This window comes from Hyalella azteca, unplaced genomic scaffold, assembly GCF_000764305.2.
Source record: "Hyalella azteca isolate HAZT.00-mixed unplaced genomic scaffold, Hazt_2.0.2 contig16599, whole genome shotgun sequence".
NCBI lineage: Eukaryota > Metazoa > Arthropoda > Malacostraca > Amphipoda > Hyalellidae > Hyalella > Hyalella azteca.
In genome coordinates this window covers 371,838-386,162 of record NW_025946415.1, presented here as the reverse complement: position 1 = coordinate 386,162, position 14,325 = coordinate 371,838, and the positions used below count along the sequence as shown (strand labels likewise).

Below are 14,325 nucleotides of genomic sequence, written 5' to 3'. Positions count from 1 at the left end.
TTAAGTACGATTTCGTCCGAGTTCGTAAGTAAGCTTCAAGTCAGAATTAGTTTAAAAGGCCATTCGTAGATGCCTAAGTTGTGCTTCATCTCGAATGACAACGAAGATATCATTGACATACCTGAGTACAATTCGCATTTGATCTGTTCATCTGAAACTTGACACTTGATTTTCTATTTCGTACATATATGTACTTAGCAAATTTTTTTAAAATATAAGGACGTTATTCCTGTACTGATGCGGATCGCACTGTTATTATCCTCTTGCAATCTTATCTTATCACTCAACGCTACTATTCTTACACCATTGCAAATGTAAATCAATTGGTTTTTACGTTACTTCTGTCATTTTGTCGTTACTTCGGTTTTAATATCTCGTGAACATTTAGATTTTCATTGCTGGTCTTACTTGCACTTTTGCCGTGTCTATTTTTTTGCCGTGTCCTTACATTTCTTGCCGTGTCTATTCTACTGTCCTCAGTCCTGTAGCACATTAAGTTGACTACTATGTCATGAAGCCTGGAATCATCTGATAATGATAACAATTAGGTTAACAAACGCATCTCGTTATGATTACTAGTATTAATGTCACTTGATTGCCTAGATCACAAATTCATTACAAATTCAGTGGTGAAGAAAACACCACAAAAAATTACCATATCTCTACTGAAAACGTTTCGGAGTCCAGCTCCTTCGTCAGTTCGAAAAAAATTAGAACAAAACACAATCAGACGGTGATGCAGTCGAAATTAAAAGAAAAAACAGAAATTAAAACCTATATTCAACCTAACATAAACCTTAACAAAAGACAGAGTAATAGAGTAAAAACCTATATCATCACAATTTCTAGTGGATAAGATCTAAACGCTGCATTTAAAATAGGTCTCTATTTGAAAATATACAATGATTCTAATAAACGGAGATCGGAAGAACCAGAAGCTAAAGCCTTAAATTCACTGTCGGACACTGGAACGTTGCACTCTGTGGCGTGGGTGCGCACAGCCGAATGAGGATGCGATAGTGACTGCCCAGTCCCATTACTTCTCCCTTCATGCTCAGCAACCCTTGAATAAAGATAGCGTGACGTCATCCCAAAGTACTCAGATGCACATCATGCACAATTATATTAATAAACAAAGGACGATTATATCTGAAAAGGGAGGACATTTTTGTACCTAAGGAAAGAACCTATTTTAAAATTGTTCTCAAAAAGTATGAAGATTAATGTTTGAGAAGTATTTCTATATAAATCTTTAGATTCTCTTGGCATAGCTTTGGGCACATGGCCGAAATACTGAAAAGAACAATAAACAATTTTCCTCGTCAATAAATATAGATGCTAATTGAGGAAGTATTTCATTATTTGATAAATGACCATGAATTATTTGAAAGGAGTTGGCGATGTTTGTGTCAAATACGTTTTATTACAGAAATCTCACAGTGATAACACGAGGTATTCACAATGACGCGTATAACATGATCAATATGTCGTGAATTACACTGAAAATACCTTTCCAATCGTAGTAATTAACAATGCTTCATACTAATTAAGCGACCGACGCGAATTGGCTTCGGTTACAATTTTATTTAAAATTTTCCGGCGATTCACATAGAATGTCAGCATAACATTCATCAGTCGAAGTCATTGTTCTCGTCTAATAGAAAATCATGTCGATCTTAGCAGCCCGGGCAACGAGAGGCTGTACTGCGATGCAGAGACCCGCGAAAATGGTACCGATGCCCATGATCACGAAAGTCAGAAGGTAGCTGCCCGTTACATCCACGAAATAACCTGAAAATAGTAAAATTCGTAAATTTCCTCGAAATGCTGCTGAATTCCAGGTATATGAATGTTTGAGAAAGAATTTTGTAACATGAGAAATTATGCATCCAAGTTTGCTCTAGTAAAATTGACGATTTGGGTTGCATGTAACACGATGTTCAAGACATTGCAACCGTAAATTGAGCTATTTAGCTACAAAACAACTGACATAAATTCAGTTATTTATGGGACAAAAGCCTGATGCTGCTCAAGATCACTGTACGAATTTTGAGATTAAATGTTTGTTACATACCAAGTAGTGGAGGGTACAAAAAATTTAGGATTCCTTGGATCATACGAATGAATCCCCAAGAGGACGCCACGTTGTATGCCCCAAATTGATCGATGAGAATGACATTGATGGTACCGAAGTAGCCGGAGCTTCCGAGCGAGAAAAGGCTAAAGGTGCACATCACCACCCAGAAGTTGGTTGACGCTGGGATCATTACAGTACCAATGCCGGCTGATACCAGGCTGTTGTATATAAGTTAAAAGTGGTAAGTAAAGTGTGAAATGAGTGGAAGTGACTGCAACTATTCATTATGCTCGTGATTATTTTTGCGAACCAAAGAACGAAGAAATTTTACCCAGAAACTAACTACTGGTAGTTAGGAATGGCGGTTCGTACTACTGGTACTAGTGGTTCGAGCACACAATGTTGCAAACTAAGTCTATTACTGAAGTTATTAAGAACTTTTGAATGGTCAAGGTGAATAATGGTAATATAAATCTTATCATAGTAATGTGCATGTTTCAAGCTCAAGCGTTCGGCTGTTTCTCACCACACTGCGAGGCAGTGCGTCTTCTTGAAAAGTTTTCTGTCAAGCATGCAGCCGATCAAAAGTCGAGTGACGCCGTCCAGCACCGATTGGAACGCGATCAAAATAGAGTTTTGTTCAAGTGAGAATCCGATGGCTTTGCCGTAAACGGCCAAGAAATAATGAGCTTGAGGAAGAGCAGCTGACAATCCGACAATCGCACCAATATGAGTCCAATAAATAGGATTTAAGAAAAGCTTTAGGTCAAATTTTTTCGCCTTTAATTCAGTTTCCTGTGGTGATTCTGTATGGTTTATAGCTATTACAGAGTTCGTAGCGATTTGCTTCCTCTTTTCTTTGCGTGATTTTTGGACTTCAGCCATTTTTACATGAACTGAAAATGGTCTTATCAGGAATACAAACGCGGCAAGCTGTGCGAACAATGCTGATAAGATAATGAAGGTGAGTTTAAGTCCGAAATTTTCGAATATGGGCAGGAAGAAAAACGGGAAGGCCGCACCCCCGAGCGGAAGGCCTGCTACACGGATGGAATTTGCGAGTTCCTTTTTGTTGCGGAAATAGTCCGGCATTACTATAATCTGTCCGGTATACACTGCACACATGCCCGTGCCTGGAAAACAAAGTAGAAGTTATGCACTCAAGTACACTTCTTATGGCCAGTATCATAACTATTGACAGCCAGTAACCAACATCTTTCAAAAGTATCGGGGAATATTTATTTACAAGCTACAGCAAAAGGGGGGGGGGGGATTTGTTCGAATTCAGAACAAGATTACTTTTGAGTTTTGAATAGTTAATTATTTTGTTACTTGATGATTAGACATTGAATTATATGAAAAATAGTATTTACCCATCATGGCACCCAGCGTAATGGCGAGGGTGTCGACAGAATTGCAGAAGAAGGAAGCAAACAGGCCCACGGAGCAAAGGAAAATACCGCATATCATGACCAACCTCGCCCCGAATTGGACCGCGGCTGCCCCCATCGCAGGTGCTGGTATTGAAATAAATTCAAAACAATTTCTGAACATTTGAACGCATTTCTTAATACTCTTCGTGGCTTTAAGCACCCGTAGCAATATCTTTAATCAGCACCCAAGTATATGAGAATTTTGTCATTCGTCTTGCAAAGTTGTCAAATTATTCAAAATAAGTTTTCATTATTTGTTAAATTGAAAAATGGTTCAGACGGCAATATGTGTAATGAATGCAATTATATGCCATCATCGTCAAAATACGCCTATCATTTTATAATAAGTAATTCCTTTCATGTTCTGCTCATACTACTGTATATCACTGCCACATTCGGCAAGTCCGCATTAGAAAAATTCAACATTTTTATTACATTTTTTAACCGATCCGTAATTCAACTGTCGCACCTAAAATGTTCCTACATCCGGAGAGGAGAGCGACGACGGCGCCCCCTGCAGTGGCAGAGGTGTCGGGGTAGGCGATCTCGACGGCGTTGTAGATGACGCCGAAGCTCCTCATGTACCCGGCGGTGATGGCGTTCGCCAAGAACAACACTGCCACCACCAGCCAAGCGTACCTGCATGGCCATCAAAGTAAGCTCAACAGGGCCTATACTTTCAAAAAAAGTTAAGAGATCGTAAGTTCATCAGCCAATCATTGACGGCCTTTCAAGACAAATCCACCAATCATAGACAAGAAAATAGAGCGTAAGTACTTACGTTACCTTAGCGAGTTTTGAAAGTATGGCCCCAGGGCTTTATTCTCACCTCATACCCTGTCAAAATTTAGACGCGGCTGTCGGTCGGGTTTCGGTTGCAACTCTCTGATTAGAGATGAATTCAGATGCGAAATGGCCGCCTCCCCTACTTAGCCGCCCAATAGGAGCTATTTTGTGTAATTCCATGGGGAAAAATATAAGGGTCAAATAACATACGAAATCAGCGGCTTGTCAGGCCATCATTGGCTTACCCTGCTCAGTAGCTGGCATGAGTTCGTAACGCAAGCGTGACAAGCCCCTGCCTTTAGTTGTGACGCTGCATGTGCATTGTGCATGTGTACGAAGTTATCAACACGCGAGCGTTTAAACACTCTTGTATTGCGTGTACGACAACATGCTTGCGCTTCGTTACCTTCAACACGCTTGCATCGAGTGCGTATTGCTCACGCAAGAGTTGCTGGAGATTCAACACGCGTGCAATGCGTGTCTGTCAACGCGCTTGCTTTGCGTGCGCATAGAAAAATACGTTGTCATTGCGTTATCTTCAACTAACCTGCGTTACTTTTATATCAATGGGGTTGCTACTGATGCTCGTCAACACGCGTTTTCAGCAGCGCATACGTGAACAGCGTTATCTTCAACACCCTATCTAACACGGACATTGCGTTTCTTTTTAGGGGAGCGTCTGGCCAAAATTTTATCTCGGCTATTTACAGACGGATCACTTTGAAACTTGGTACACATGCATATGTAAAGCCGAAAAATAGACAGCTTTTATTCGTGTCAATTTTTCGAAAAATTGGAAGAAAACGTGAAATTCTTAGAAAACAGCCAAAAAGGGGGTGCTGTAGAAATCTCTCTCCTCCTAGAGTTTCGAAGTTACAGCGATGGGACATATACCATTCGATTCGCAATTAAAATATCCATCGATTCGTTGTATTTTTTTTTAATTTCTAATTTTTGTGGATGTGGGAGCATTTTTCCCAAAATTTTCGAAAATTTTCCGCTTTTTTCAATTTCCCCCCCTTTTCAAAATATTTTCATCACTATAACGAAATTCGAAAAAAATACGACAAATTGATAAATATTTTAATTGCAAATTGAATGGTGTATGTTTCATCGCTGTAGCTTCAAAACTCTAGGAGAAGATAGGTTTGCCGTGACAATAAATTAACTTTTCAGGACAGCGCGACAAAGTACCGCGTGCACCGGAATAGCCACTCAGTGTAGCAAGGATACGAAACTAAGCGTTTTGGAGCTTGATTCCAGTCAGGGATGGTGGGAGCGACTGCTAGCACACCACCCCGTACGACGCCAGTCGGGTTACTGAAGCGCAGCTCAAGCAGACACTCTATTTATGTGCTCGGCAGCTAATTTCCCCCTATCTCATTTGTTAAAGAACTCCCCCACCCCTTTCCCTTTCGGGATCTGTCCTGAACGCATAAATCAACGTACAGAGATGGTTTTGGTACTGCTGAATAGCTCAGAATGTCAGCTTTAAGATAAGACTAAAAAACGAAAAGCCAAATCCAAAAAAGTTGGCCAGACGCTCCCCTTAACACGCTTGCGATGTGCAAATATGTAAAACACGCGTGGCGCATTGCGTTGTCTTGAACACGCTCGTGTTACTTCTATGTCTATATATTTGCGTCGCGTTCTAACAACAAGCATGCAATGTTTTTGCGGCATGCTTGCATTGTTTTTGCGGCTTAACCCACGCTTTCGAGGTATAGGACTAATAAACAGCCCCCAAAATACTTCCTGTTCAAGGTGGGGTTATCCGTACCCACTACCCCCGACGCTCTGGTGTCAAGCTGTCAGTAGTTCGGTGCATTTCGTCGAGTGCGGTTGATAATTATATTAGACATGCTTCTCGTTTCAATCGTGTATCATTAGTGTGAACTGCGATGCAAGCTAATAGAAAACAATCAAGTTTCTAAAGGCTGCACAAGTTAATTTAGGAATCTTTAGAAACTCAACTTCCTAAGGGTTTAATGTCCAGTGCCTCCTAAAGTGAAGTTCTTTGGCGGTTGGAGCTTGGAATACCCGGAATAACGACATTTAAGAACACACCGTCGAGGTTAAAGACTTTTGCTGAAATTTTTAACTTGGCTAGGGGTATATTGACACGAACGTGTTATTTCAGCTGCTCGTGTTCTTCTACTCGAGGTTATAATTTCTGTTTCCCCAACCAAGACATCTGGATTGTTTTGTGGACTGTGGAACCGAAAACTTATATAGACTCCTCGAGTCGATTAACATTGCGTGCTTAAGTTGAGTAGTGGCATCTGGCAACCTTACTAAATGGTCGGCGGACAGCTTGCTGCTGAAGACGCGGTACAACAGGGTTACAGAGAAAATTTGTAAGGTAACTAAGTTGCACGGTTCTGTTATTGTGAACTCTATTCGAAATGAAATCGAACTATTGTTATTTGCACGTGTGTATTTCGAGAATTTTAGGTACAAAGGATTGGAAAAAATTGCATTTCCGTGCATAATTTCGCTATATATTCACTTCATACCTGGAAACAGGAATTAGCTACTATATTGAATTTTTGCTATATTGGAATGGTTAGAATTAAGGGGAGCGTCAACCCTTACATTGAAAATTTTCTCTTTTTCGGTTTTTATACTCATTTTAAAGCTGACATTCTGCCCTATCCAACGGTACCACTGCCATAATATAGTGTCTACTTGAGTTGTGCTGCAGTTACGTGTTTAGGCTCATCTTAAAGCTGACATTCTGGCCTATCCAACGGTACCATTACCATCTCTGTACGTTAATTTATGCGTTCACGACACTTCATGAAAGGGGGGCGGGGTGGGGGGTGTTCTTTCAGTAATTACATAGGAACTAATTCGCTGCCCAGCACTACAAATATAGTGTTTCTATGAGGTTTAACTCAGTGTGCCTCCGGGCGTTGTACGGAGAGATGTGCATGTAGTCGCTCCCATCATCCTCGAGTGGAATTAAGCTCCAGAAAGTTTAGTTTGGTATCTATGCTACATTGAGCGCATATTGCGGTGCGCGCGGGACTTTGTCGCGCTCTCCTCAACATTCCAACTTATTGTCACGGAAAACCTATCTCCTCCTAGAGTTTTGAAGCTACATCGATAAGACATATACCGTTCAATGCGCAACAAAATTATCTACAATTGAACACGGGCGTTTTTATAATTTCGTTATAGTTTGGATTTTATTCCGCAAAAAGGGGGGTGGCGAAGAGGAAATCGAAAATTTTTCGAAAAATGCTCCCACACCCACAAAAATGAGAAATCCAAAAAACCGCCGTGTTCAGTTTTGGATATGGTCTTTACGCATCGAATGATATGTGTCTCGATGTTCTAGCTTGAAAATCCAAGGAGGAGATAGATTTCAACGGTACCCCCTTCTTGGCCGTTTTCTTAGATTTTCACGTTTTTTTTATTTTTTCGAAAAATTCACATGAACAAAAAAGTCTTAGATTTCTGTTTTTCATATGTGTACCTCGTTTCAGAGTGATTCAGCTGTAAATAGCCGAGATAAATTTTACCCTAGACGCTCCCCTTAAGCTCTGTGGATGCAATAAGCTGTTTTTTACTAAAATTTTGGGAGAATTTTGAGGACTGATTCAACTGGTTAATGCGGGAGAATGCTTAACAGTATTTGTGAATATATAGTGCTGGCGAATATGAGAGAAGGTTTAATACAGGTTAAGGTGAGATATAATGTTTTGCTCTGCCGTACGTGGTAAATGTTTGGCACCGGCCGCTACTACCGCAACAGTTAGGAGTGTTTGGTACGAGTAAATGGTAGAATGTTTCGTACATGGATGATGTGGGATAATATAGTGCAGTGTTGAATATTGGAGTATGTTGATAGTTGAGTGATATTGCATATTAAAAAAGTTTGGTTTTGGGAAATGTGTGACAATGCTGACTGCTGGTGAATGTTGAAGATAATTTTGCTCGGGCAATGTGAGAGGATCTTGCATTTTGGCAAATATAAGAGAATGTTGTGGGTAATGTGGCAAGTTGGGGGAAGTTGCATTAACTGATATTATTCCCGTTTCAAACCCGTGTTAACTTGCCACTTGCTTCATTGTGCCGCGATGATTCAAATGTCCCCTCCCTTCCCCCCATAAAAGGGGAAAGGGAGAGGGCTTTTTTTAAACGCATTTTTCAGATTCGGCCGTGTCTGTCCCGAACGTATCCGGTACCAAATACGTGAGCCCCGAGGTCCCCCCACGGTCGTCAAGGAATTGACCAGATCCTAATCAGGTGCTTATTTCCTTCGCTCAACCAGAACCTAAAACGGACACGGAGCCGCTAGTATACACCGCTAGGCGAGCTTGGGGCATCTTTGAGCCAGCGGCTAACAGGAATCAAAACTATGATTGGGTTATTTCATTCCAAGCACAAATAGCTCAGTATTTAATAAGGACTTTATCACCAGTTAATTCCATAATTTATGCCGTGACAAAACCCATAAGAAAATTATCACCGATCTCACGATTTAACTTTCATTACGATCTAATTTATGCATTATTTTACTAATTTAAATTATCAGTCAATGCATAACGCATTGCCACCCGATTAGCAAGGAAGAACTGGAGGTTCACCTTCAATTAGGCATGAGATTCACATTGAAGTGCAACTTTCAACATTGTCGCATGCTCATTTAAAAAACGCAGTACGCAGCGTTCCTAAGCTTTGACGGAACGCTGCAACTATTTCGGTTTTGAAGTTTTAACTGGCATCTAATATTCGTATTTACGTAAATTCAAATGAATTTTGACGCTACCATCTTTTCATTCCAGTCTAAGAGGCGTGCCATTGTGATACGATGTCTGTGATCCTCGTGTTTGATGCTAATCCGTCGTTTGTCATAAATTTCGAAATGTCCGAGGTTGCGCTCAAGACATTGAAATAGAGCTCTTTATATTAAGCTCTACCTGAGGATCGGGTTTTTCGACTAAGGTAGTGAGGGTAAGTAAGATACATAAGTCCAGATAACGTATCTTGTATACGGGGTGGTAATACAGAGTTGCTATACAGAGTTATAAGCTACGGCATCGACCGTAAGGTCGGAGAACTCTACCATCACGCTACATCGCGGAGTGCTCATCAGCTGCTGGGGGCTTTGCTTAAGATTGCTAGACCTTTAAAAGCTTCGCTTCCGCCCACTACTGAGGTCTTGATCACGTGATCTATCACGTGTCTATCAGATGTTGACTCGTCCTCAATCTCTATCAGGTCAAGTGACTTGACACCGGACAGAAATAAGTCGACTTAAAACAATTCACTAAAAGTGCAAAGATCGAAATAAAAAACCGGAACATGTGTTCAGTTTTTACCCATCGTTTAACATAAAAAGCATCGACAATTTTTAGGGAGCGCAGCCTTGCACCCCCATTTTGTGCGCCAATAAGCCCTGAATCGAAAGCCTTGGATCTATCCGGACATCCACCAATCAGCCGTGAACCACTCGGTTTTCTCCTCCTCCGGCCTTGCATAAAACCTGCCTTGCACCACCAGGCCTCGGATCGAATATGACTTCCGGGCATCGTTAAATTACGTAAATTTTACGTTCACCGCATCTGAGGTTAGGTTTCAGATAGCATACTTCTGTTCCAAAATTTATCGTCCGTGGACGAGTGGCCGTTCGACCGAGGGCTGGTTCGACGCACGGCCTAGATACGGGCGGCTTGAAGTGTTGAAGGCTACGTTCCGGAAGGCAGGAATCATGATGGTCCATTACATCCAGGGCAGTGGTGGTCTTCGGCAGGCGACCCGATACGGACGGCTTGAAGTGCTGAAGGTTACGTCCCGGAAGGCAGGAATCATGATGGTCCATTACATCCAGGGCAGTGGTGGTCTTCGGCAGGCGACCCAATTTTTACATTAAATTCTAAAAAAATATAGCATATATATTGTGTATATTGTGGCAATAGTGGGCGAATCATTGTATTTCATGTTATTGATTTGAATAGATATAAGTTTTAATTCATTTAATACACGTATCTGAGTAATCACATATATAATCGTAATTGAATTTTGACATGCTTCAACTACCATCCAGTCGGCCAGCCAAACTGGATCGGCAAACGGACTCCGACTTGCCTTGGAGGTGCGTAAAACGGGGGACGGCAAACGGGATCAGATTTGCCCGGGTTGCATAGAATTAGGGACAGTAAACGGGATCTGACTTGCGTGGGGTGCATAAAATTAAAGACGGCTAACGGGATCTGACTTGTCTGGGGTGCATAAATTAGGGACGGCAAACAAGATCAAACTTGCCTCGACTTCAGACGCGGCGGTGGTCGTGGGGCGCGGCTGTTGGAGCTTCTCTTCAGACGGGACGGTTTCCCCTATAGTACAGGGTTTTTTCCCCCCTCCATTTGTTTCCATTTCAAAAGCCTCATTATATACTCCATCGCAATGGGATTTTTCCAACATTCTCATTTATATGCAAGTACCTTCTTGCAAAATATTTCTAGATTTTTCCCTTGCAAAATGTAAAAAATATGTTTTCCCTTGTAAAAAATTATAGATTTTTCCCTAATGGATGAAACTCTAAAACAACATTTTTATAGTTGTGGAAATTTCTGGGTTCGGAAATATCTGAAAAAAATAATATTCCTTTAATCTGGTGCTCGTAGAACCTGATTCTTATTAAGCATTCACGACTTGCACGATCAGCAGCGAGCAAAAAAACTTGGCTAGACGAGTAAGAAAGATTTTTTTATTTGGCACACTTTGTACCCTAAACTCTGGCACACTTTGTACCCTAAACTCTGGCACACTTTGTACCCTAAACTCCGGCACACTTTGTACCCTAAACTCTGGCACACTTTGTACCCTAAACTTTTTACGTCTCTGTTCTTTCACTCGATTCTATTGCTCCTCGAGGAGTTTGCTTCGTTGACTGTCAATTTGGTCACGTCATTATTCACTCCATCCATTTTTTTATTTATAAAATTTGAATCCTAAACATGTGAAGCACCCCAAGCACTGCCAAGGTTCAAGTGTATGAAACCTCATGCAGAGGTTTCATACATTTATAATAATTATACACTGGCTTATTATTATTATCAGTATACACTGGCTTATATAATAATTATAATGCTTATATATAATTATAAGCATTAGACTCGCCTCATGTACAGAATCACGTTCATAACACAGCCTTATGTGCAGCAATTAATGTAGGAAGAATAAAAAGGGACGCTAATTTAATGCATGACGCTGCCTCATGTATATTAATATAAGGCAGCGTATATAATTTCCAACAAATCAAATAGAAAATGAACTATTATTTACCGATAACTTGTTCCCGGGCATAGCTGACAAGAAAGTGCAGAATTGATACCACAAATAAGTTCTATTAAGCTTTGCTTGTTTGTTGAAATATTTGGTTTTCTTTACTTAGGTTTGCTATAGAAGAGGAATGTATATACATTCCAACATCCGCTGTATACAAGTAAGACAATAATTCTGAGGATATATATTAGGGTGGTGACTGAATTTTTTTCGAATTTATTTTCTCTTTCATAAATTTTGGTGTGTTCTGTTATAAGTTTATTTCAGCACAACTTCACGGATTTTTAAGCCTAGCTATTAAGTGTCAGATTTCACCTGATTTTAATTGATAATTGGCAGTAAAATTGGCAGTAAGTCCACTTATTTCCAGCAAGCTGCTCTGCTACTAACCAAAATAAGTTCTATTAAGCTCTGCTTATTTGTTGTAATATTTGATTTTCTTTACTTAGGTAGCACTGTGATTTGCTATTTGTTGTCAATTTCATATAAGCACCAAATTGCAGTGAACTAATATCGGATTTGAACGGGTGCAATGACCGACTGCCCATTATGTCTCCGGTGAAGACAAAGTTATTGGAGGTTCTAAGACTTCATTCTGGAACTGGTTCCGAATAATCTACGTCCGTGTTTGATTGTCTGCTAGAATTGTCTGCTAGACTGGGCCCATACTTTCAAAAAAAGTTAAGAGATCGTAATTTCATCAGCCAATCATTGACGGCCTTTCAAGCAAAATCCACCAATCATATACAAGAAAATAGAGCGTAAGTACTTACGTTCACTTAGCGAGTTTTGAAAGTATGGCCCCTGCTGTAACATTACTTGTCCAGTTCAGGGATTTTCAGTCGACGAGACACCAAGCACTAAGGGTACAGTAATTACGCCTTCACATTACTATAGCAAAAATTTGGTCGCCTCGCTCATCAGTTTGCTTACCATCATTTGCATATGAGATTGTTGATAAAAGAATGTTCATGAAATGCATTAAGGTTCCATCTAGCAGTACTGATATACATTTGTTCAGACGGTGCTTCGGTAAAACTGGAATGATATATCAACTGGCCAATTTAAGCCTCTTTAAAAGGAAGATGGAACCATTCATGACTTCGCTGATAATTGCGTTTTAGTAGCTGGAGCGACCACCTTAGTGACGACAATAAAGAGCTGATTGAACTGAAAGTTATACACATCAATGAGTAGCGTCCCTAAAAATATTTTCACACCGAGCGGGGTGGAACTTTTATTTGATGAGTCTAAACTGGATAGCCTTATCCGGTTGGCTGTGTATGACTTAGTTATTTAAAAGTCAATTGTCTCTCCAGATATTTATTATGAAAATTTTATTATTATAAACGTCTGAGACAAAATTTGGTAATTTTTGGGGACATTTCTTTGTGCGTAACTGTACATGTGCGAAGCGGGTTCTTGTGGACTGCATGCAGCGTATAGCTTAGACCGCAGTGCATGACGATTGTCAAAACTTGTGATTACCGTAAATTTGGAGGTGATTGAATTATTAATTCCGCCGGCAAAGTGTAGTTTTATGTTCATTTTCGTAGTTTTTAATAACTTGACATTGTTCGCACCCTAGTAAAAAAATTTTCTCGTAATGCAATATGCGTTTAAAAATTACTTTTTAGAGATAACTCTTCTAAAAAATCCAGTGTCTCTGATGTTCACAAGTACAATGAATTTCTAATTTTATTTTCATATTAAAAAATTTTATGTTTTTTGTTATGAAAAAAATTAAATTATGAACATTAATTATTCTGTCAATTGATTCATGCATTGTCTGCGACTTTACGCAAGTGTGCAAAATTTCAGATCGATTGGAGAGGTAGAAGTGTGTTAAATATCGATTATAAGATTTGTAGCAGACAAAATTATTTATTTCATTTTTTACAGTGCTTCTCTTTAACTTCACTTCTTGTTTGTTTGTCTGTCTGCTACAAATCTTATAATCGATATTTAACACAGTTCTACCTCTCCAATTGATCTGAAATTTTGCACACTTTCGTGAAGTTGGAAACAATGCATGAATCAACCATAGAAGTGTGTTAAATATCGATTATAAGATTTGTACCAGATAGTCGACTGCGCTATGATATACAATGGCATCCAAGTTTATCATGATTGAAAAGACATATATTTAATGAAAACAAACAAACAAACAACAAGAAGTGAAGTTAAAGAGAAGTGTTGTAATAAAAAGATTGAAATCAGAAACATTCTTGTAAAGTGTTTAATTTTAGTTTAAGTGCCACCTTAATATATGCAACTAAAATATGATATTTTCATTCGAATATTATTTCTATATATTAATCACAAGTTCAAGGGATTTTGATCTCAAGTGATCATTTCAATAATGGGCAATTTATCATGGAGAAGTGCGCTCATTGAGCTCTAGGGCAGCTAGTTTATCCCGCAATTACATTTTCAACATTCATCGTATGATTACCATGTCCATTGTTTGATCGTCGTCACGGAACAGCGTTGACAACCGTATTTTCAACTGTCATCGTATGATCATTACGTACATTGTTTGATCGTCGTCACGGATGCAGCCTTGACAACCGTATTTTCAACTGTCATCGTATGATCATTACGTATTACGTCAACGGCCTCCGTGACGGCACGAACCGTGATTATTACGTCAACGGCCTCCGTGACGGCACGAACCGTGATTATTACGTCAACGGCCTCCTTGACGGCACGAACCGTGATTATTACGTCAAC

At 39.8% G+C, this 14,325-nt stretch overlaps 1 protein-coding gene across 1 annotated transcript; it reads right to left on the bottom strand.

Moving 5' to 3' along the window:
- Nucleotides 1-1,206: 1,206 nt before the first annotated feature.
- On the bottom strand, nt 1,207-4,344 carry LOC108666425 (monocarboxylate transporter 2). The gene is made up of 6 exons (XM_018153301.1): nt 4,340-4,344; nt 3,980-4,149; nt 3,451-3,594; nt 2,604-3,210; nt 2,075-2,295; nt 1,207-1,791 (listed from the first exon to the last, which is right to left on the bottom strand). The coding sequence occupies exons 1-6, from the start codon at nt 4,342-4,344 to the stop codon at nt 1,655-1,657; spliced, it is 1,284 nt and encodes a 427-aa protein (XP_018008790.1). The 3' UTR covers nt 1,207-1,654.
- Nucleotides 4,345-14,325: the final 9,981 nt, after the last annotated feature.

Bases quoted from the DNA above. Each gene is read 5' to 3' on its own strand.
- LOC108666425 (XM_018153301.1), bottom strand. The intron at 3,595-3,979 runs GTGCGACAGTTG...TTTCAATACCAG, and splicing joins CGGATGTAGGAACATTTTAG to CACCTGCGATGGGGGCAGCC. The intron at 1,792-2,074 runs GTATGTAACAAA...TACTATTTTCAG, and splicing joins TTTGTACCCTCCACTACTTG to GTTATTTCGTGGATGTAACG.